The 21,598-nt window shown below is 40.2% G+C and overlaps 1 protein-coding gene across 3 annotated transcripts; it reads right to left on the bottom strand.

The window, feature by feature from the left end:
- Nucleotides 1-461: 461 nt before the first annotated feature.
- On the bottom strand, nt 462-17,268 carry VDAC3 (voltage dependent anion channel 3). Of its 3 annotated transcripts, none has more exons than XM_087969908.1 (10): nt 17,113-17,268; nt 8,529-8,646; nt 7,608-7,679; nt 7,020-7,069; nt 5,191-5,343; nt 4,312-4,364; nt 3,666-3,893; nt 2,501-2,651; nt 1,450-1,507; nt 462-1,011 (listed from the first exon to the last, which is right to left on the bottom strand). In XM_087969908.1, exons 2-10 carry the CDS (start codon nt 8,554-8,556, stop codon nt 920-922), a joined length of 885 nt encoding a protein of 294 aa, XP_087826034.1. In that variant the 5' UTR covers nt 8,557-8,646; nt 17,113-17,268; the 3' UTR covers nt 462-919. The 3 variants fall into 3 exon arrangements, with proteins under 3 accessions (XP_087826034.1, XP_026545974.1, XP_087826032.1); XM_026690189.2 differs by lacking the exon at nt 17,113-17,268 and adding an exon at nt 16,568-16,672; XM_087969906.1 differs by lacking the exon at nt 17,113-17,268 and adding an exon at nt 16,568-16,672 and having other exon boundaries at nt 5,191-5,335; nt 7,009-7,069.
- Between the last annotated feature and the right edge of the window lie 4,330 nt (nt 17,269-21,598).

The raw sequence follows: 21,598 nt of genomic DNA on the forward strand, positions 1-21,598 counted from the left end.
TTGTAATAAAGGCTATAAATTACTATTTTTAATACAGAAACAGACTTAACACAGTAGCTATTTTATTAATTTATTTGTTAAGCAGTATTAATTGATAGTACCTGAAAGGCACACATTGTGATCATGCTATTCCTTGAGAGGGAAATAGCAATATATATATAGATATATCTCTCCCAAATGGTAAGTGCTGCTATTCAGCATGTCTTTCTTCAGTGGTGAAAAAAAAGCTCATTTAACTTGCAACTATATTTATTCTCCATCAAGTGCTTTATAAATGAATCTAGTTTTTCTATACTTGAGTGAGCAGTTTTAAAGTGTTTCCTTTGGCAGCAAAACTCTGTGAGTTTACAGAAAGAAATGTCATGCAATCCCCCTCCAACAATTATTTTGCTATCTTGGCTGGTTTGGTCCCAAACAGAGAACATTCAGGATTTTAAAAGTAGCATTAATCAAACAAAGGATTGGGTTCCAAATGTGACTTCATTTATTTCCATTTTGATGCAAAACCAAAGCTTTGACTACAGAGACCAGTTTTACAAAAGGTCGTGAAATGTCGGACATGCACGATGTGATGAAGTAACACAGAAGGATGGGAAGTGGGAGATTCTTCCTTTAACCAGATGCTATGCTGTCTTCCAAGGAACACTTTTAAAATAACTGAAGAACTGAACTGAAATGTAGCATTACAACTTCCATGTAACATTACAACCATTACAACTTCCATGCATTCCTTCAAGTATTGCCCTTCATTAGGTTGCACTCTCCAGACTTCAGTGTTGGGGGGTTACAACAATTCTTTGGAAGAATATCAAGTTCACGCTTTTTGAAGTTTCACAGAAGAGTTTAAGGCCAGAACATGTGGGGTTTATTTTCTCCTTCATCTTCCAAATAAAGATCTAATATTTCATCAAAACCTACATTAAGCTTCCAGCTCAAATCCCAGACCGATTTTATGGCCGCCGGTGCTGAAATTCTTGCCATCAATCAAAGTTGAGAGAGTCAACTTCACACCTGTCATTGTTAAGAGAATACAGCAGAATTAGAGAATAAGACCAAAAATAACAACAGGCAGGAGGAGAAAGGCTGGGAAAGCGGAAGCACAGAATGCCAGGTCTCAGATTCTAAGTTTTTGTTCAAACCACTATCAGTTTGCTGGAGAGTTTCAACATAAGAAATCTCCAGACCAGCTTTCTTTGATCTAGCTATCTTCCCTTCATTTGCCCTTCAGTTCTTAGGACAGGATTCTCTCTTGGCATGGTTTTGTTAGAACACGTACTATTCTTGGCCAGATTCCACCCCTGTGATCCACATGGAATCCCACTTGAGCTATTCTGAATTACAGCTGACATTGCCTGCATGTTTCCAAGCCGATGATCACAATCGCGAGAAGCTTTGTACAACTATTATTAAAATGAAAAGCAAATCAGGAAAGCAAGATCATTGACGTACCAGGTCGGAGAGTCTGAGTGTAACCAAGTCCAATGAGGCTGGCATTATTCACTTTGGCCTAGAAAGAAGTAAAAATGCAGCACATAAGTAGCACATGGGTTCCTTCCTAGGATTAACATTTATGCGTGTAATTTGAACACTGAAATTTTCGAGAACTAGAGCTAACAACTTACAGATAAGGAAAAGCTAGCAGCAATTGCCTGTAAAAAATTTTTTTGCCGTGCAAGGATTCTCCTTCACTGACCTTGGATAAAAGGATCTACAACTATAGATATAAATCTTGCTGTTCTTACCATGTATATATATAAAACTGCTGGGAAATAACTAAGGAGGGGTTTTGTTCAGTCTAGAGGCCATAAAATTACTTAATTGCCCACATTCATTGGTAAATAAATAGCTAAAGTTCTGTTAGCGGTTAAGAGATAATAAAATTGCATTTTTTCCTACTCAAATTCCAAGATCTTTTGAAGTCTATCCATGAATCCCAGGTTAAGGACACTTAGCTTAAAGCTACCACCAGCAAACGATCCTATTCACAAACTTATTTGTAAGCTAGTAGTGTTCACCGAAACATACAAAACAGTTCCAAAAGAAGGTCCCAAAAGGAAAGTTTAATATTAGTGTTTCCAATCATGGTAATAAATTAAACTAATTAAAAATGTCCTCTGTTCCAAATTCTAAACTTAAGAAGTAGCAAAACCAGGGGCAACGCATTCAGAGAGGAGGTTCAGAAATTTTGCTTGATGCTGGTTGAGTGAGATGCAAATAGTCTGTGCTTGCCCTCAATTCTGCTGTTCAATGTCACATCATCCACACTTGGCCATGGCTAACCAAGCCAACCTCAAATCACAGTTCCTGAAGCTGGCTTAAACTGAAATTAACCACAGCTTCTATCGCACTTTCAGAAAAATCATTAACCAACAAGGAGTTTCCAAACTTCTAAGTAAATAGGAGGAAGGGAGAAGGGAGAGAAAGAGAGAATATGACATCCAAACGACACCATCAACCAACGCAGAGTTACAATATTGTAGAAAATGGGCAAAATTCTTACCGAGACAGAGGCTTTATCATCCAGCTGGTATTTGGAGGCAATGCCAAACCGAGTGTTATTACTACCAGCAGTCCAAGCAAGACTTACAGCTGTTTCAACATTGTTGTTAACCTTCTGGTAGATTGAGCCACCAAATTCAGTGCCATCATTCCTGGGGGTAACAAATCAGAAGAAATCCCATTTCTGCCCTTACTTTTCTGCCTCGATTCAACCTCCCCACCCCCTGCCACACAGACAATCACACCTTTTGCTTCCCCTCTTCTTCCGTAAACAGAAACTGACAACGGATTTGAAAAATAATCTAACTGAATAATGGTCCTCTGGCCTTGGCATTCTTTTAATGCAGGGGTCTCAAACACCATTTACCTGGGGACCGCTGGAGGCAGAGTCTGGGTGAGGCTGGGCCGCATAATATTATACTTTATATTTATATTATACACTAATATTATACTTTCATATCACGGTGGGGGCCACAGGATATCGTCCTGCGGGCCGCAATTGGCCTGCAGGCCGCGAGAATGAGACCTCTGTTTTAATGTATCCAACACTTCAGAGCAAGGTGATGTAAAAAGAGATTCCTCAGGAACATTTGGAATTGAAAAGGTTACAAAAAAGATGGATTTCTCCCAGCTGTACCAGGGGATGGAACCAAAAAAAACCACTTAATTTGCAAAATCAGAAGTTTGGTTGCACTTTTTCCAACCAACACGCTTTATTCAAAGACCCTCTGAGCTTTCATCAGATCCTTCCAAATTCCTGATTATTGTTTTTTGGCCACAGCCTTCTTCCTACAATCTTTGTATAAGTCAGAGTGTAGAGACAGGGAAGAAAAACTGGGCAGAAATAAAAGTGAGTCCAAATTCTTCAGGATGGACATTGCTACAATCAGCTGTGTCTGCACTCTGACACGGTCAGCTATTCTCAAAATGTAGGACCTTTTTCAAATGTTACAAAATAAAAAGCTTATCAGCTGCTTCTCTATCCAAACCTCAACTGACAATTAGAAAAGAAACCTTCTTTCAGGCACAGCAAGACTTCATGTAGTCTGAAGTCTGCACTCCCCCCTCTACTACCGAGGACACACATCTGTTCAACTGTAATATTTTATCTCATTCACACACATGCATGTTCAGCCCCCACCTCCTCCTCTTCAACCGGTACTTACACATTTGTATGCAGCTGGAAATCTCCTGCCTTGTAACCCAAGGCAAAATTATTCTGTGAAAGTTTGGATTTAGCTGTGTCAAAAGCCATCTGATAGCCAGCCAGCCAACCATCATAGCCCAAAACAGCCCAGCCATGAATGGTTGGTCCTGAAAGATCGATGTCAACGTTACAACCTAAATTTATGTATTCTCGTTTGTAAGATGTCTTCAACTTCCCGCTTTTCTTCCTGGCAAAGGGGAGGTGAAGGAGGAGGAGGAGGAGAAGAAAAAATGGGAGTCAGGCGGTCTAGTATATAGCACAGACGATGTTTTATTGACATTTTCTACAACATTTGAAGGATCAAAGTTCTGCCAACTCAAATGTTATGAAAACAGCAACGAAGTCCCTGCAATAGTTAGAAGGCACCTACGGGATCCTCAAACTATATTTTATCGACACGTTAGAGACATTTTTAAATGCATGTAGAAGGACAAGCATTTTCTAGAACTCATCATCTCCCACAGCCTGGTAATTTTCCAAAAGTGCCTGGAGTTCGAGGAGAGAGAGGGTGTCCTCTGGGATTTAGGAAAGCTGTCTGGATGTTATACTGCATCCTATGGGGGAAGGGATGTAACGATAAAGAGGCCTTTCAGAGGAATACTTACCCTGTATTTGGTACAAACATGGTTTCAAGACTTAACTTCATTCCCTCAGCCAACTGCAGTGAAGAAAGGAAATGAATACATTTGGGTTTTTTTCTCCCCACAATATGGATTACACTTATTTTGGATCCTCTACTTGACATTTCTTGTTCTCTCAGTAAATGGCAGAATTGTAACACGAACAAATGAAAGAACTGCTGTAGCTGGTGTCCTAAGAGCTGTGTTTTGATTTTACAGACAAGGCACAGCTCTCATTTACCATTATAGCATGAAGCTCCTGGATTATTGGAAACTGAGAATTTGCCTCTCAATCACCTAAGCAGTATCCAATTAGCATTGCTGTGTACATACACTAAATGACATACTTCTTCAATTACCAGAGGGTTAACTGTGAGTGAAGAACATCTTAAAATCTCCCCAAAATTAGGATTCATGGAATTCACAATTTTCTCAGAGATTTTCACTCAGAACTCACCTTCCTAATCTTTAGATACTAGGAAACAAATCCACCCAATGCTCATCCTCAGATTTTAATTCTCCAAGGATTTCCCCTGATCTAGTGCTACTCATGGCCATTTATTATTTATTTACTAATCAAATTTACACATTGCTGCAATCACAGTTCACAAAATAGGAAAATATACACTAACAGTGTAAAACATAGCATAATGTTACTCTGATTATCTTTAATGTTGTATAGATTAGTATGAACATCTGATCTAGGAAAAATGTGGGACAAAATGATTTTTTAAAAATATTTCCCCTATAATACACGAAATCTATTTTATTCTGGACTGTGCACAGAATAAATTAAGCGCAATTAATAGTACTAACTGTATTGATAAGACCAGATGTGTCTTAGCCTAAAGTCCCCATTCTTACCTTATCTTCCATGGTGAGCTCTGTGCCTAAGGTGTTATCAGTGTTCCATTTCTGAGCGAATGTAAGTCCATAATCTTTAAACTTATACTTAGTCTCAAGGTTGCCTGAGGCTTTGCCTGTGTCTGTGTTGGAAGAGCCACTAGTAGTAAATTCCTGTAAACAAATTACATTTATCTTAAATTGCAAAGATTTGGGTTTTTAACATGCAATTTTGACAAAATTATACAATCTCCATCTATAACAGGGGTGTCCAATCTTGGCAACTTTAAGACTTGTTACTTCAACTCTCAGAATTCCCCATGCTATGCTAACCTTGCCAAGGTTGGACACCCCTGATCTACAACATGATCTACACTTCCTGTGCAGCATTATAAATGTAATCTGAATTTCAAGACCATATCAAGATATAGTTCCCCTGTCCGAGGTCTTATAAGTCAGCGTGTGCCATGACACCGATAAAATTATACCTTTCCATACTACTATTGATCCATTAATATTGATAGTCTATTAATTCAGCATCAAGCTTTCCTGATTCTTTTCATTCTGGAGCCTTGGACTTAAGTTTCAAAACTCCCTTGCAAGAAAACCAGTGTTGATTTCGCTCCGTGCCTTCCCTAGTAGCCTGCTCTCTGGAAGAGCAAACGTCAGAGCATGAGAGGGTATCAGAAAGAGAAAAATATTCCCCATCCAATTCCGGCAAGTGCCCTACTCCTTGTTCCAGCCATGCCCTACAGAGGGGAACAAAAATAATGCTGCCCCTCCTTACTTTAGTAAAACAGAATGTACTTAAAACTATCATACATTAGAGACAGATACTTTAAAATCGAATATGAGACAGAAGAAATAAATCCCATTATTCCAGGTTAATATATCTTAAGTGTTGCAAAGATGTAGAGGGTGGTCGGCCTTTCTGTGGTTGGCCAATGCCATACAAAGCTACTGGAAGAAATCATCTTTCACTCCCACCCCCCCGAGACAAATTTCAAAAACTGAACTCCCCACTAGAAATTCCACACTGTGGTATAGATGCAAATTTAAAAAAAAAAAAACCTTCCAGAAAGTATGCAACATTTGCAATTAATCTGATCAAGGTTAAGGCCCTTGGACTGCTTTTAATAGTCAAGCCCAATTCAAGAATTAGTGAGAATTTCTAAGGCAGGTGAAGAATTTACACAGGGTTGGGGAATGGTGGTGTGCGTGATACAATATGGGCGAATATTTTATGCCAATCTCTCGTTCTTTGGACAGTTCCAATATAAATGGTTCTTCTTAATAATGCAACACTTAGAGCCTGTTTATCACATTTTTTTAACCCTCGGAATGGCTTAGAGACAGACTGGATTATGGTCTAAATAAATAAACCTTAACAAAAAGCATATAGAAGAGAATATAGTGTATTCTTACCAGCTAATTATACATCCAAAAACAGTGTTGCATGAAAAAAGGGGGAAAAATTAAATTAGCGCTGTTAATTCATCTGTAAAATTTGATTAATCCTATATATTACTATTTATATCTGGATTTCCAATTATATTAATCATATTATATATTCCTTCAATTATTTATCTCTCTTGGTATAATTGTTCCGAGTATAGTAGACAAATGTATAAAATTGCCATCAATCAAAATCTTCGCCAGTTACTACACACACTCCAAATTATTAAGCTCTGAAAAAGTCAAGTCACAAAACACTGATAGGGAGATAAGATTTGGGGATTCTACGGTAAAAAGGAATATTTGTAGGAACTACTTTAGTATCTACACAGATTTTCCTAGATGTTTCACAAAGCCTTTTGTTCCAGAAATTATTTAATAAAGTCACTGCTTACCACTCCACTGGAAGACTTGGTCTTCAAATCTAACTTGACCATTCCAAACCCTAAAATTAAGACATACCAGAATAAATGATGTGATAAACAACATATATTTGTCTGAAATAGTTATGGACGAAGGCAACATGACCATGAATTCCTGATCCTGTCATGCTCTTCTGAAGTTCTTACCTTGCTCAGGAAAAATCTATAGGTTTATCTGTCCCCACAGAAACACTTGAAATAAGTAAGTTACCATTCTCAGAAACTGAATTATTAATAGCTGTAGGTTTTTCCAAAATTATGACATCTGAAAAGATATCAATTTTATTAATTGCTGACCTCTGCTATTATATTCCCTTTATATTTATATATTCCCACAATTACTGGTCTAAAAAAATAACATTTTTAAAATGCTTGAGTCCTGAACACTGCAAAAAATCTTGCAAGTTTGTTGTCCAATGATAACCAACGTTTTTTTTAAGTCACCTGAAAACAGGTTTTCCCTAAGAGACAAGTAGTACCAGAGTATAAGTTTTCTAGACAGCCAATCTAAGGTTGAGGTGAAAAGAACAAAATTGGGTTTGTGGGCATTATGTTACTCACCATATCCTTTGTTGAATATATCCCTAGCAGATTTCCCCAGGTCACAATAAGCTGGTGGAATATTCATGGGGTCTACAAAAAGCACGATTACAACAGATTCAGAAATAAGTCAAGCATTCACACATGGACACAACTTAAGTAGTGGTTCACAATTCCATATATCACAAGTGATGAAGTCCTGACAGTCTATTCACAAAACTTCAGGGATACAAGACTTGTGAAGAATACCGTTCTGTTGAAAAACACAACCCCTAACAATTGGATTAGACTCCAGCAATACATTTCTTCCAAGGCATCGCCCTCCCTCATACATCCTTCCAACAATAGCATTATGACTTGTTTCAAGAATTCGCCATTCCTGCCCTTCCTTCACGTATTTTTGATCCCAACTTTCTTGACTCTTCTACAAGAAATTTCCAGGCCTGTGGGAAGCCAGAAGTTGGAAAGTGAGTTGAAGTTCAACAGGATATCTTATTTCTTTGAAAGGAAATATTGCTTTCTTCCTGATTTGGGACCCTGGGACCTGTCTCTTTATATTAATAAATTAGCACTAAATCGGCTTGCTGGTTTTGTTGTGTGAATCTCTTGCCTTGTTTTTCCACTAACAAAAATGAAATGCTGTTCACTACAACCTTATTGCTATTAAGCATGTTTTCCAGCTTCTCCAAAAATGTAATATTTTTCCCCCCTGAAATTTGCTCAACAAGAATTTTAGTCTTGCCAGACAGGGCTTCTAATGTGGCCCCTCAGAAGACAAGCAAGAACTCCTTGCAAAGGTTCAAAGCAGTAACTTTCTTATTAACATACACCATCCCAGGACTCTTGGTTTCTAATTATTTACTTGAAACATCTGAATGTCGGTAAGAATACACACATTTATGCAGACATTTTTTAGAGAGCAAGAGTGAGAAAGAGACCTACCTGAGACTCTAGGGGGACAGGCGAACATGGTTGCAGACTCTGTAGTTCACAGCTTAGCTCCTAAATCATTTACTTCTCACTGTGAATCTACAGAAGGACTCTCCTCTTTTAAGTATACCTGTCAAGTACATGAGAGGGGGAAAGTGTTATCATTAAAATATAATACACTTGCAGCGAAAGACCTGCAAGATAAAATATTTTTATACATAATCCAAGTTTACCTTTATAAAAAAAATAAACATACTGTATGTTTAATATTCTCAAAATTCTGAACCCCTAATCCTAAATTTGATGTACAGTTAGAATACTGTTCCAATAAAGAGGATCTAATGCATTCCTAGGCAGGATCATGCACCCAATGCAGCATTATATTTAATACCATGGAAATTCAAATCACAGTTTTATTAGAGCACAATATTCCGGCATGACTCTAAATCAGTTTCTATTTCTCAGTTTAAACATATTTCACATAATACCTTTGGCATACCTATCTTTTAGGTCCCAATAAGTTGAAAAGACTTCTTGGAGAATAGTTTTGATTAACCTCAAAACACATTTGAACGTGCCAGCAACATACTAATTCAAAATATTATTTTCAGTGACACCAACTTCTATGAAAATCGGAATCAGCATATTGTTAAGTGCTAGTTGCAGATTTTCATACTATACCATAATTTTTTGACCAGGTATTCCAGTTTCTCTGAAAAATGCATATTTACGTAAATTTGGATTATTAATTCCAACCTACGTTCTTTCTATCGGAAAGATTCTGGCTGTGAAAAGTGACAGACACTACTGGCTTTATCCTAAATAAAATTCCAAGGACTAAGCACACACCCCCTCCAAATATATAGGAAGCCATCATGGACAACCTATGTGAAGAGCAGTGTCGTGCAAAATATGCCATTTATTTATTTAATCAAATGAATGTAACCACTTATCTCACCCAAAGTGACTCTGAATGGTGTACAATAAAGCCAATGATTTACCCATATTGTAAAATCAATTAAAACAATTACATTACTTATTAAAACCAAGTTCATGAGAGGTTTAAAATCAGAATGTTACATGTTGTGCGGTCTCCCTACTGTCTAAGGCATCCCCAGGCCTGATGAAGAAACCATGTTCTGAGAGTTTGATGCAACTATCTCAAGGGACATTCTAAGTGTTCCGATAATAGTGTGACCTTGAAGCGTTCCACTTCTGGAACACCTAGGCGGGTCTAGTTTGAAGTCAGATCATTACTGGACACTTGGAATAGGCTTGTTTTGATGTAATAATCTGTTCCATGGTCAGAACAGTGTGATAAAAAAATTTTGTATATTTTCTAAGCACGAGATTGTGTGCATTTGAGGGGTGCGCATGTACAATAAGAAAGTACTCTAACGTTGAGGGGGGAAGGTTTTTTTTTAAAGGTATTCAAAAATGTAAAAGCATCACAGATGCCTGCTTCCTCCAGAATATATAGTACTTTCCATCTGAATGCTGGCCTAATGGATGGTACAGGACCATTTCTTGAGCAGGATTAAAAAAAGAAGTCACACTCTTTGTTTTAATACATTCGCTGAGAATTTGTAAGCAAAGCAATTTGCCATTTTGGACTGACCATCAGAAAGACTATGGATGGGATACCACTCTGTGTAAGCTTCCACACAGAACGTAAGGAGAGGTGGTAAGTGAAGAACAGATAGGTCAGCAAAAGCAGCACACTCGCATTCAGCACTCCTGCCGGTTCCTAACCTTACCCTTTACTATTCTCTGCAAGTTAATTATTCCCCAAACTTGCAGACGTCTTTTAAAAAAACAGAGATTCAGGCTAAGCCTTACCATTCTTTGCATTAATTCTTGTCACAATAAAGGATTCTTGCAAAAATATACATCACTCAGCAAAAAAGTACATAGAAACATTCTTCTTTTGTAAGTGTTTATGACATGCACACCTTCTGCTATTTAGTTAGTATAATCCTTTTTCAGTTCTAACAGAACAACAGAGTTGGAAGGGACCTTGCAGGTCATCTAGTCCAACACACGCACACACACCTGCCCAAGCAAGAGACTCTACACCCATTTCTGACAGATGGCAGCCCATCTGAAAGCTTCTAGTGATGAAACTCCTCCTTGTTTCTGTCCTCCTGATGCCAACTGATGCTTAGATAAAAGTCACTTTGCTACAGAAAAAAAGACAGGACTAAGAGTATCTTGTACAGATTGAGTGTAAATATGGACAAGCGATTCTCATCTCCCACCCCCCCTCCCAACCATCACTTCCTGTATCTGCTAGGTTGATCTGGAATGATCACCTCACGTTTAGGAGAATATAAACAGGATGTGTTTTTTTGGCTTGGCCAAGAAATCCAACTTAGGAGAGGGGAACAAATAACTAATGCAATTTCCAGAGTTAGAATCTAGACTATTAGAAAAATGTGCTGGTTTCAACTACCTTCAATCTGTATCATTTCTCAGGTGAACAAAAAAATGCATCGCTTTCCAAAAAAAAACAAAAAACTGTATTGCTAAGTCATTACTTTAAGAACACAATTCAGGAAACTCACAATCTTGGGGGAAGGTTTGGAGGGATACATCCTCCATTTTGAATTCAAAGCATCACTTGCTAATTAAAAATGTTATGCTGATTGTCTCATTCATGGAGTTTTTGCAAAGGGCATTTCAAATCATAGCCCACTCCATTTCCCCTGCACGTGATTACTTTGTCTGAATAGCTTCTACTCAAGACTGCTAGTAGAGAAAATATGAATTTTGAGTAAGAAAGCAAAATTCACTCTTGCACCGATGCTGTGCTCAATTGAAACTATACCACGTAGCTCAGTCTTACCAGATGTTGGTTTATGGTATGAACTACAAGATCAGCACCTTACTGATTTTCAACAGCGGTGCTTGCCACAAGCTTAGGTGCTTCTGTGAATGACAACATTATAAGGTGAGCTGAGAATGGAGTGCTGTTTCAGGCGGGTACTGCAGCGCAGCATTTCCACAAGGGGGTACCAAAAAGTTCAAATAAAATCCCTTGCAAAATTCATATCTGGTATTAATATGAACCTAGCCAAGTTGATGCATGGTAATCCAGCCAATTGCAAGCTGCAACTACTAGGGCCTTTTAAACTAAGTTGTGTCAACTCATCATACAATAGTTTTGAAAATAAACACTGGAATTGAGTTACTTCCTATTTTACCCTTAGGATAAAAGAATCCGTTTCCTTGAGGCACCAGTAAATTCCCTTTTGAATTGATGTAACACATATGGGGAGAGTTTTAGCGCAATCTTCCTATCACATACTATAAATTAATTGCTTTAATAACCTAGATCAGGGGTGTCAAACTCACAGCCCGCGGGCCAGATGCATTACGTGCTGACCACGCCCACCCCAAGTTTAGCGAAGGGGGAAAAAGTCCTGACGCATCACGTGACACCCCTGACCTAAATGAACCATAAAGTACTGTAACACATATATATATATATATATGGATCTTTGGTTATTCGGGTTTTCTCCCGCGTAAAATTGGAAGTATCTAGGCGACGTTTCGATGAAGTCTCATTCATCATCTTCAGGCTTGTGTCTTCGGCTTTGTGCTTCTCAGAGTAATGTGAGCTTGCAGCTGCTTCTTCCTTTTAACTGCTAGTGGGGGGTGTGACTTGATTGGGTGGGGGCTTGGCTGTGTTCTGATTGGGTGGGGGTGTGTTCTCATTGGTTGGGGTTTGGCTGTGTTCTGATTGGCTGGGGGTGTGTTCTGTTCAGGTGGGGGCTTGGTGGTGCTCAGGTTAGTCTTAGTTGCTGGGGGATTTGAGCTGGTGAGCTGTGTTCCTGTTGTTTGGCTTCGCGTTTGTGGTCGTGCCACATCTTTATGGTGGGCGTCAGTTTGCTTCATGTATGGGTCGGAGGGGTTTGAAGCGGGTAGTGATGCAGCTGCGGTACGGCTTCTGGTCTGTGGTCGTGTCTCATCTTCTGTGTGGGTGTGAATCTGCTTTCTACGTGGAAATGTGGTGGTAGCATCTTGTGTGGCCTTCGTGGGTGTGGGTCTGGTGTCATTCTTCATGTTAGGCTGTCAAGGCTTCTTTTATAGGCACTTGGGTGAAGAGGGATATGACATCGAAGCTCACTAGTAGGTCACTGGGTTGTAAGTTTTGTTTCTTTATGATCTCGATGAACTGGAATGAGTTTCTTACGTGTGAGTTGATGGATTCTGCATAGGGCTGTAGTTGTTTGGTGAGAAATTTGGCTAGGTTTTGTAGAGGTGAGCCTATGGAGCTGACTATTGGTCTAAGTGGGGTTCCTTCTTTGTGTATCTTGGGGAGACCATAAAGCTTAGGTCATCTGGATGATTTCTCTCTGGGTATGATTCTTTGCTGGATTTCTTCGCTGATGGGGGAGGCTTTTATTTTGGATCTGGTGGTTTTTTCTAGGTAGGTGGTGGGGTCTGTGTTTAGGGGCTTGTATGTGGGGTCTTAGAGTAGGTTGGTTAACTTGGTTTGGTAGTCAGATGTGTTCATAACCACTGTCGCATTGAGAAAACCCGAATAACCAAAGATCCACATACAAATACCCGCGAAAACCTCAGAAAACATGGGTGTGTGTGTGTGTGTGTATGTGTGTGTGTATGTATGTATGTATATATATATGTATGTATGTATGTATATGTATGTATATATATATATATAATGATTTACGTTCACACAACTCTAAATAAACATTGAATGTGTGTAGGTATTCCTAGATACAACCCATCTGCTGATTCACAATAGCCCCAGGTATTAAAACTGAAGCACTTTATATACATGGTACAATACATGCATCCTCAAATACTGTCTCACATATGATTTAATAGAAGCCTTAGAATATATTGCAAGAGGTGAACTAGACAAAGGTCTAGAACACTTTTTGAATATGTTGGGAATACAACTTTTCACCTTTTAACCACTTTTTAATTTTGTTTTTAAAAGATTAGAATACCAAGGTAGCCAGTAGGTTTAAAAAAAATTCATTTGTAGATTGTGACATCATTGCTGACTTCACAGTAGGTGTAATTCCCCATATGTGACCTAATTTAGGGATAAGGCATTATTGCACGCTCTAATTCATTCATTCTTTCTTTTTTTGAACAAAGTCAAATATTTGACCAAACTGAGCAGAATGACATAAGGTGATAGATAGATGGGGGGGTACTTAGTTTTTGAGTTCCTGATAAAAAGGCAGAATATACATACGATAAAAAAATAAAGATCTCCATTCAACCAAAAAGCCCTTTATGGCCTGAACCTTGTGAACTTTCAAGATTTTAAAATGTGGCTTTGCCCCCCACCCCAGGTGTTAAACTAGAATGATGGATGAGACAATCTTTTGGGAATGCATAATTGGAGAGTCCTGGCTGTATGTCATTTACATGAGTTTCTGGATTTATGTTCTTGATGCTGTATGGCTTTTGGTTGCAATATAGCATTACTTTCTTTGGGATTTTCTTTGATGCCACCAGTCATGAATCCATTTGGGTCACTTTATGTTATGAACACATGCCACTCAAAGCTATTTTGAAGGATATAATTCAAACATTATTTATACCACTTTCCCACTAAGTCCTATCATCTCCTTTAAAAATGACTATCAAGTAGTTTACACAAGCATGTTGGTAACCTGCTGCTTGAAACAGAGGACATTCTTCAAATGTTTTTATCTTACCCTATCCCACTGAAAGATCAGATTAAAAAATGAACCAAGCACAATCGCCCAATAATCATGCTAGTTGAAGTCTGGGTAGTAGCCCGATAATCCATCCAGATGGCACCATGTTGGGCAATTCTGCATAAAACTGAGTTGGATGGACAGACAGACATCCAGCCCGGTTTAAGGCAGCTTCTTAAATTCTACATTTTAAAACTTAAGAGGTGATCAACATCCTTTCCATAGCTGAATGGATCATATTCTGCTACCTTACCTTCCTTGCCAAGAAGACAAGCCACTATATTGGTCCCTCCAATGTTGACCTGTACAGCCACCCTTGTCAGAAAGGCTGAGAGCGATTCAGAAAACACTTTTCTGCTCACTGGGTCTCTTTTCCATGCAAGGATCTGAACCTCCGTCTAGTCTCACGCTCCATCTCCCGTTTCATTTACAGCCCAAGCCTCTCCAATTCTAACCCAATATTATAACCAATCCTTTCCCAGACATGTCAGAGTGTAATTCCTAGCAAACACACCTGTTTGTGTTTTGGAACACAAGGTCGGAAGGTTTGGAACCTACCCATCTTGCACAAAGATGACGTTGCTTCCTCCCTGCTGCCCCTCCATGGCAGCCTATGCCCTCAACATACTAAACCAAACCCCAAGGTTAATAAACCAAAATGGCTCCTACCAAGCCAAAGTAAACAATGCCCATTATGACCTCATGGGATACACCTGTCTCCACACCAACCCTCAAGGTGAGGTGTCATGTGTTGAGTTTTGGCTTGGCATCATGGTTTTATTTATTTATTTTATTTGTATGTATCCCGCTTTATTTTTACAAATAACTCAAAGTGGTGAACTTATCTAACACACTTCCTATCATGGTTTGTTTTATTTATATCCCACTTTTATTATTTTTTACAAATAGCTCAAGGTGGCGAAGTTATATTCAACACACCTTCCTATCATGCTTTTATTTATATTCTACTTTCGTTATTTTTACAAATAACTCAAAGTATTGAACTTATCTAACACACTTCCTATCATGGTTTGTTTTATTTATATCCCACTTTTATTATTTTTTACAAATAGTTCAAGGTGGCAAAGTTATATTCAACGCACCTTTGACCTATCATGCTTTTATTTATATTCCACTTTCGTTATTTTTACAAATAACTCAAAGTGGTGAACTTATCTAACATACTTCCTATCATGGTTTGTTTTATTTATATCCCACTTTATTTTGACAAATAATTCAAGGTGGCAAACATATCTAACACACCTTCCTATTGGGCTTTGTTTCATTTCTTTATTTATATAGTTGTATGTATCCTTTATTTTTACAAATAAGGTGGCAAGGACATCTCTAACACACCTTCCTATCACGCCTTGTTTTCTTTATTTGCATCCCTGTTTTGTTATTTTGACAAATAACTCAAGGGGGCAAAGATATATCCAAACCTTCCTACGGCATCAGGCTTAGTTTTATTTTATATATATATATATATAAATAAATATATAAATATAAATAAATAAATATAAATAAATAAATATATAAATATATAAATATATAAATATATAAATATATATAAATATATATAAATATATATAAATATATATATATATATATATATATATATATATATATATATATATATATATATATATATATATTGAAAATAATATATATATATATATCCCCACTTTGTCATTTATAGCCGAAGCCTCTCCAATTCTAACCCAATATTATAACAAATAACTCAAGGCGGCAAATCTAATGCGCCTTCCTATCATGCTTTGTTTTATTTATTTGTACATTCCAGTTATATTTACAAATAACTCAAGGTATGATCTAGCACACTTTTCAAGAAGAGCCTGGACTGCCTGCCATCGGTCACCCACCCAAGTGGTGGCCCAGCCAGCATCCTCTATAACTGGACCCACTGGCGTGGGGGGGTTACTGGGAGCTCCAGTTCCTTAACCTGCCAGGCACCAGGTGCTTGTTCGGGAAGGGGCTCATAACGTCTCCCCGCTTTGGACCCCAGAAACGCCCCCCAGGCCTCTCATGTCGCCCCCCCCCCCCATCCCCTCACAACAGCCCCGACCTTCCCCACAGAGAGCGAGGAAAGGGGGGGGGGGCGGGATGCTCAAGTATGGCCTTCATGGAGGTGAATATATTATATTGCAATAAAGATTAATATAATTAATATCCCCCCACCCCCCCATAGAGCCCTCAGGCGCCACCGCAGCCCTCGAGGCCTCCGCGTCCCCCACGAGTTCCAACCAGCCTCCCTTCAGGCTGCCTCCTATGAGGGGAGCGGAAAGGAGGTTGGGGGAACCGGCTCCCTCGCCCCACCAGCCGCACCTCAGGGGCGCCTCTTCCGCCGCCTCAGCCCGACCGTCCGTCCGTCCGTCCCTCCTTGTCAAAGCTGAAGGTCTCTCCTCCCTCTCGCTCTCCTTTCGTTTCCGCGCACCGCGCAGGCGCAACGCTCGAGGGCCCGGCTTTGGCCACGCCCTTTGGGCCGAAGACGAGCTGCGAAGGAAGAGCGCAGGCGCGTCGATCTGGCCTCGCGCCTCTCGCCGGTCTCGCGCTGGTTCTTGCTCAGAGGACCACCCCCTCCTCTTTTTTTTTTTTTTTTTCCTTTTTAACTGCGCACGCGCGCTAAGGCCTTCTACGGTTTCAAACTTCAAATGGAGAGCGGCTTGTTTTAATGGGAGGGGAGGAGAGGGGCGGGGAGCGGGGCAGCGGAATGGGGGGGGAGGGGAAGTGGCTATTCCGTAGGATGACGTCACCACCATAGCCCTCGCATTTAGACTTCTATGCCGCTTCCCCGTTCTTTCTAGGCCCCTCTGAGCGGTTTCCAGAGTCAGCAAATTGCCCTCAACAGTCCGGCTCCTCATTTTACCCACCTCGGAAGGACGGAAGGATCGAGCGGTCAGGATCGAACTGCTGGCTGTGCTCAGTTAGCCTACAATGCTGCACTCTAACCACTGTGCTTCCTTCCTTCCTTCTGCTCATTTCCCTTCTTTCCTTCCTTCCCATCTTTTCCTTTTCCTTCCTTCCTTCCCATCTTTCCCCATCTTTTTCCTTTCCTTTCCTTCCTTCCCATCTTTTCCTTTTCTTTCCTTCCTATCTTTTCCCCATCTTTTTCCTTTACTTCCTTCCTTCCTTCCCATCTTTTTCCCTTCTTTCCTTCCTTCCCATCTTTTCCCCTCCCCTTTTCTTCCTTCCCCATCTTTTCCCTTCCTTCCTTCCTTCCCATCTTTTCCCCTTCTTTCCTTCCTTCCCATCTTTTCCCCTCCCTTTTCTTCCTTCCCCATCTTTTTCCCTTCCTTCCTTCCTTCCCATCTTTTCCCCTTCTTTCCTTCCTTCCCATCTTTTTCCTTTCCTTCTTTCCTTTCCCTTCTTTTTCCTTTCCCTTCTTTCCTTCCTTCCCATCTTTTTCCTTTCCCTTCTTTCCTTCCTTCCCATCTTTTCCTTCCTTCTTTCCTTCCCGTCTTTTCCTCTTCTTTGTTTCCCCATCTTTTTCCCTTTCCCTCCCTTCCTTACCAATAGCACTTAGATTTATATACCGCTTCGCAATGCTTTACAGCAGGGGTGTCAAACTCGATTTCACTGAAGGCCGCATCAGGATTGTATTTTACCTCGGAGGGCCAGAGTGGGTGTGGCCAGAGTGGGTGTGGTCAGCTCGACATCACTCGTGTCAGGGGTGCCTGTGGTGGCCCGAGTCCTCTGCCAGAGAAAACAGGCTCCTGAGCTCCGTTTTCGGCTGCAAGGGCCTCCTGTAAGTAACCCTCTGCCAATGAAAACAGAGCTCAAGAGGGCTGTCTGCAGCCCACCCGAGTTCTGTTTTTGCTGGCAGAGGCACCGCAGGCCAGTCTTTCGCCGTTTCCAGGGTGGCCCTGCGGGCCAGATCTAATCACCCCGCGGGCCGGATCTGGCCCCCGGGCCTTGAGTTTGACACCCCTGCTAAGCGGTTTCCAGAATCAGCCTCTTGCCCCCAACAATCTGGGTCAATAATTGCTTGGAACTTCCACTCAAGGGAGTTAAGGAGAGAGAAAAACATTTCCCAAGGAGTGGGGATATTCTGGGTTATGTAATTGTCCTCTAATAAATTCATTAATTAAAAATTGTAATTAATCATGACACCAGCAACTTGATATTATTTATTTGCATTTGATTTTGCATTCCTGAAGTTATAGGATGGCTGCCCTGCGCAGGAGAAACCAAATGTAATGCAATGCAAGATGTACAGTATAAACCTCTTGCTCTACAGCATGATCTTCCCTCTTGCGGCAGCTTCAGATCGATGGGCTTTGTGGTCACGAGGCCTGGCTACAGCAGGAATCCGGGGGCTCCATTCCATTGGAACCAGCAGGACTTCAGTCACCGGAGGAGGTGCCATGGCATTATCTTCTTTAAGGAGGGTGTCCGGATGTTCTTGCTTTGACCAGGCCTCCCAAGCCCCCACCTGCCTCCAAATTAAGATAGTGCCGTTTTCAGGGACCCACCCTGATAGGATGTAGCAAGTCATGGTGCAGAGACCAACTGCCCTGTGTTGGCCGCCTATTGCACTATTTATATGCATAATTTTGTATTTATTTTATTGTGTCATGGTTAGGTAGTGTATATTAAAAGTGGCGACCCTTTGAGAGCTGAAAGCAACCATTATTTTTTTTAAAATTCGTGCCGACTGTCTACATTCAAAGTGATAATCAAGTTATTCTAATTCTATTCCTTCCAGATTCAGGCTGCAAGAACCTCTGAAGGCCAGCAGAGGGCAGGAAAGGTGTCTCTCTTAGGCTCCCTAGTGGCCATCTGGAGTTTTGCTGCCAACAGGACCCTCCTAAGTAGCGCTGTTACATTGAATTAATGGGAATAGCCGGTCAATCCAATCCAACCTTTCACCCAAATTCTACAAAGGAAACAAGCACCCAAAGGAACAAGATGCTCCTGGATTTTTTTTTGTTTTTAAATTATTTTACAAAAGGCGTTTACAAAAGATCATTTTTGAACTTTGGAGCTGCTCAGAAGCCACTGACCTTTATAAACTGTTTCCTCTGTGGCGTACGTAGGATTTTCATGAGTCAACAGAGGATTGCAAAACCCATCCTTTTGTTTACTGGGCGTTTTCATATTTGCAGAAATGCATATAAACTTTTGATATTGTTAGACAATCATATTAAGTCTACAATGGCCAAAACAAAAATGGGAGTCAAAGGTTTCTATTGTTTAAAGAAAAGCCTGAATTGGAAGCTGCTGCCAAATTCCTGTTTAAAGCCTCTAAATCAGGTTTCCAAACTTGGCAACTTTAAGACTGGTGGACTTCCAACTCCCAGAATTCTCCAGCCAGCATAGCTTGCTGGAGAATTCTGGAAGTTGAACTCCACTAGTCTTAAAGTTGCTAAGTTTGGAGACCTCTGCTCTAAATACAGGTTTTTCTCGACTTACAACCAGTTGAGCCCAACTTTTCTGTTGCCAAGTAAGACATTTGCCTCATTTTACTTTTCTTGCCAGTTAAGTGAATCACGAGTTAATAACATGGTTGGCACATGAACATTGGAACCTGAGTCAGTTGCCAAGCACCTGAATTTTAATCGACTTAAGATGCCACAATTGGTCAGCGCCATGAAACGTCGAACAGCTGCTAAACGAAATGTTGTAAATTGAAGATTACCTGCATTTATTCCCCGTAACAATGATAAAAGGGCCTCAAGAATTTCTGTGCTTGAAGTTTCTCTCCAAAGTATTACTGAGAAATGTGGGCCAGTATTATTTTGAATGATTTTTTGTTAAAAACAGCATAAAAGTAACAATGCTTTTGATATTAGCTCATCAAATTTGTCATGATTTTCTGCACAATAAAGTGTCCCATTTCTATTTTTCATGGTTGTGTCCCGTCTTTATATTAAAAAGGCACAATCCTGCTTTCTACTTTTGTCGTCTGTTAACAAATGTTTAAAAATTGCATCAGTTTTTAATGTTTTAGTGTTTGGCTTTTCCCCCTACTTTCCGCATGAAGCCAAAATAGCTGCCTGCATTAATTAGCTAATTATTTGCTCAGCAAGACATGCAAATATTGCGTATTAAGAAGGTAATTTTCTTTGATTTCTAGGAACATTGGCACGGGGCAAGCATTGGAAGGTGTCCCAAGTTGATTACTAGAAAGATGCCAATGGCGTTGCCAGGTAACTCTTACCTTGTAGTTTTTGTGATTTTCTCTCCTGTAGGAACATGGAACTTTCCCCAATTTAATGTCCCCCTCCCCCCCAAAAAAAAATATTCAGCTCAGACTTGCATATTGGTGGCAGTTGATGCAGGTATGCTTACCTGAGCAAGATAAATCCAGAATAAATTCTCACCAAGGCAACTGGTCTCACCTGCAGCTCTTTTCCTTGCTACTTTTTTTAAAAAAAACAAGTTTATCATTAACTTATGCTACTGCTTATCATCCCCTAATTTAGTCCCAAATAATGTTCACAGCACTTTTCTTGAGATGAGTCCGACGGACCTCCGTCCCAGGCTCCCAGTTAAAACCAGCTTTCAACTCCCCGTTGAATTCAAGATGGGGAGGGGGAAAAGGTTGGAGAGCAGCCCATTAGGGAAAAAGCAGAATAATGTGCCACAATCAGAAAATGACACCTAAAGTTGGAGCCACTCCAGCCATGCTTTCCAAATCAGGCGGTTCATGTGAAAGAAGCTATAGAACCCAGCCTTTAACCTTGTTAAAGGAGTTAAGAGCACCAGTTTGGTGTAATAGTTGAGGTGCTGGCCTAGAAACCAGGAGAGAAGTGAGTTCAAGCCCCACCTTAGTCACAAAAGCCAGGTGGGTGATTTTATGGACTCATTCTTCTCTCCATCCAACTCACTTCACTGGGTTGTAGGGAAAATAGGAAGAACATTATGTACATTCACTGTCAGAATAGACGGGATATATCGTAAGTGGCCAGTGTCTCTGCGTTCAGCCAGCCAGAAAGCAACATCTTGGCTTTGGAAAATGGGCCTGGAATAGCTTTCAGGAACAAACTGAACTCTCTGTAAGTCATTGATCCCTTTCAGAGCACCCAATGTTAACAACTAGGAGAGGCAACCTCCTACAGAGAGATTTTGAGACAAGGTTCTTATCTGGGGAATGTGCTTTAGCCAGGTTTAAAAATGTGTTTACTTAATAGGTCTTCCACTTCTTTAATAGGCTCATGAAAATCAGTCCAGTAGCAGGAAGGGAAGACTGAAGGTTGAGGAAGCCGTTCTTTTAACCAGGGGTCCTCAAAGTTGGCAACTTCAACTCCACAAGTATTCAAGTCCACAAGTCTTAAAAAGTTGCCAAGTTTGGAGACCTCTGTTTTAAGCCATACCCGACCAGCAGTTTAGATGCAGAGTTGCTGAAGGTTGGCA

The sequence above is a fragment of the Notechis scutatus genome, chromosome 7 (assembly GCF_049901735.1).
Source record: "Notechis scutatus isolate UNSWTSFEM ecotype Mainland chromosome 7, rNotScu1.2, whole genome shotgun sequence".
NCBI lineage: Eukaryota > Metazoa > Chordata > Lepidosauria > Squamata > Elapidae > Notechis > Notechis scutatus.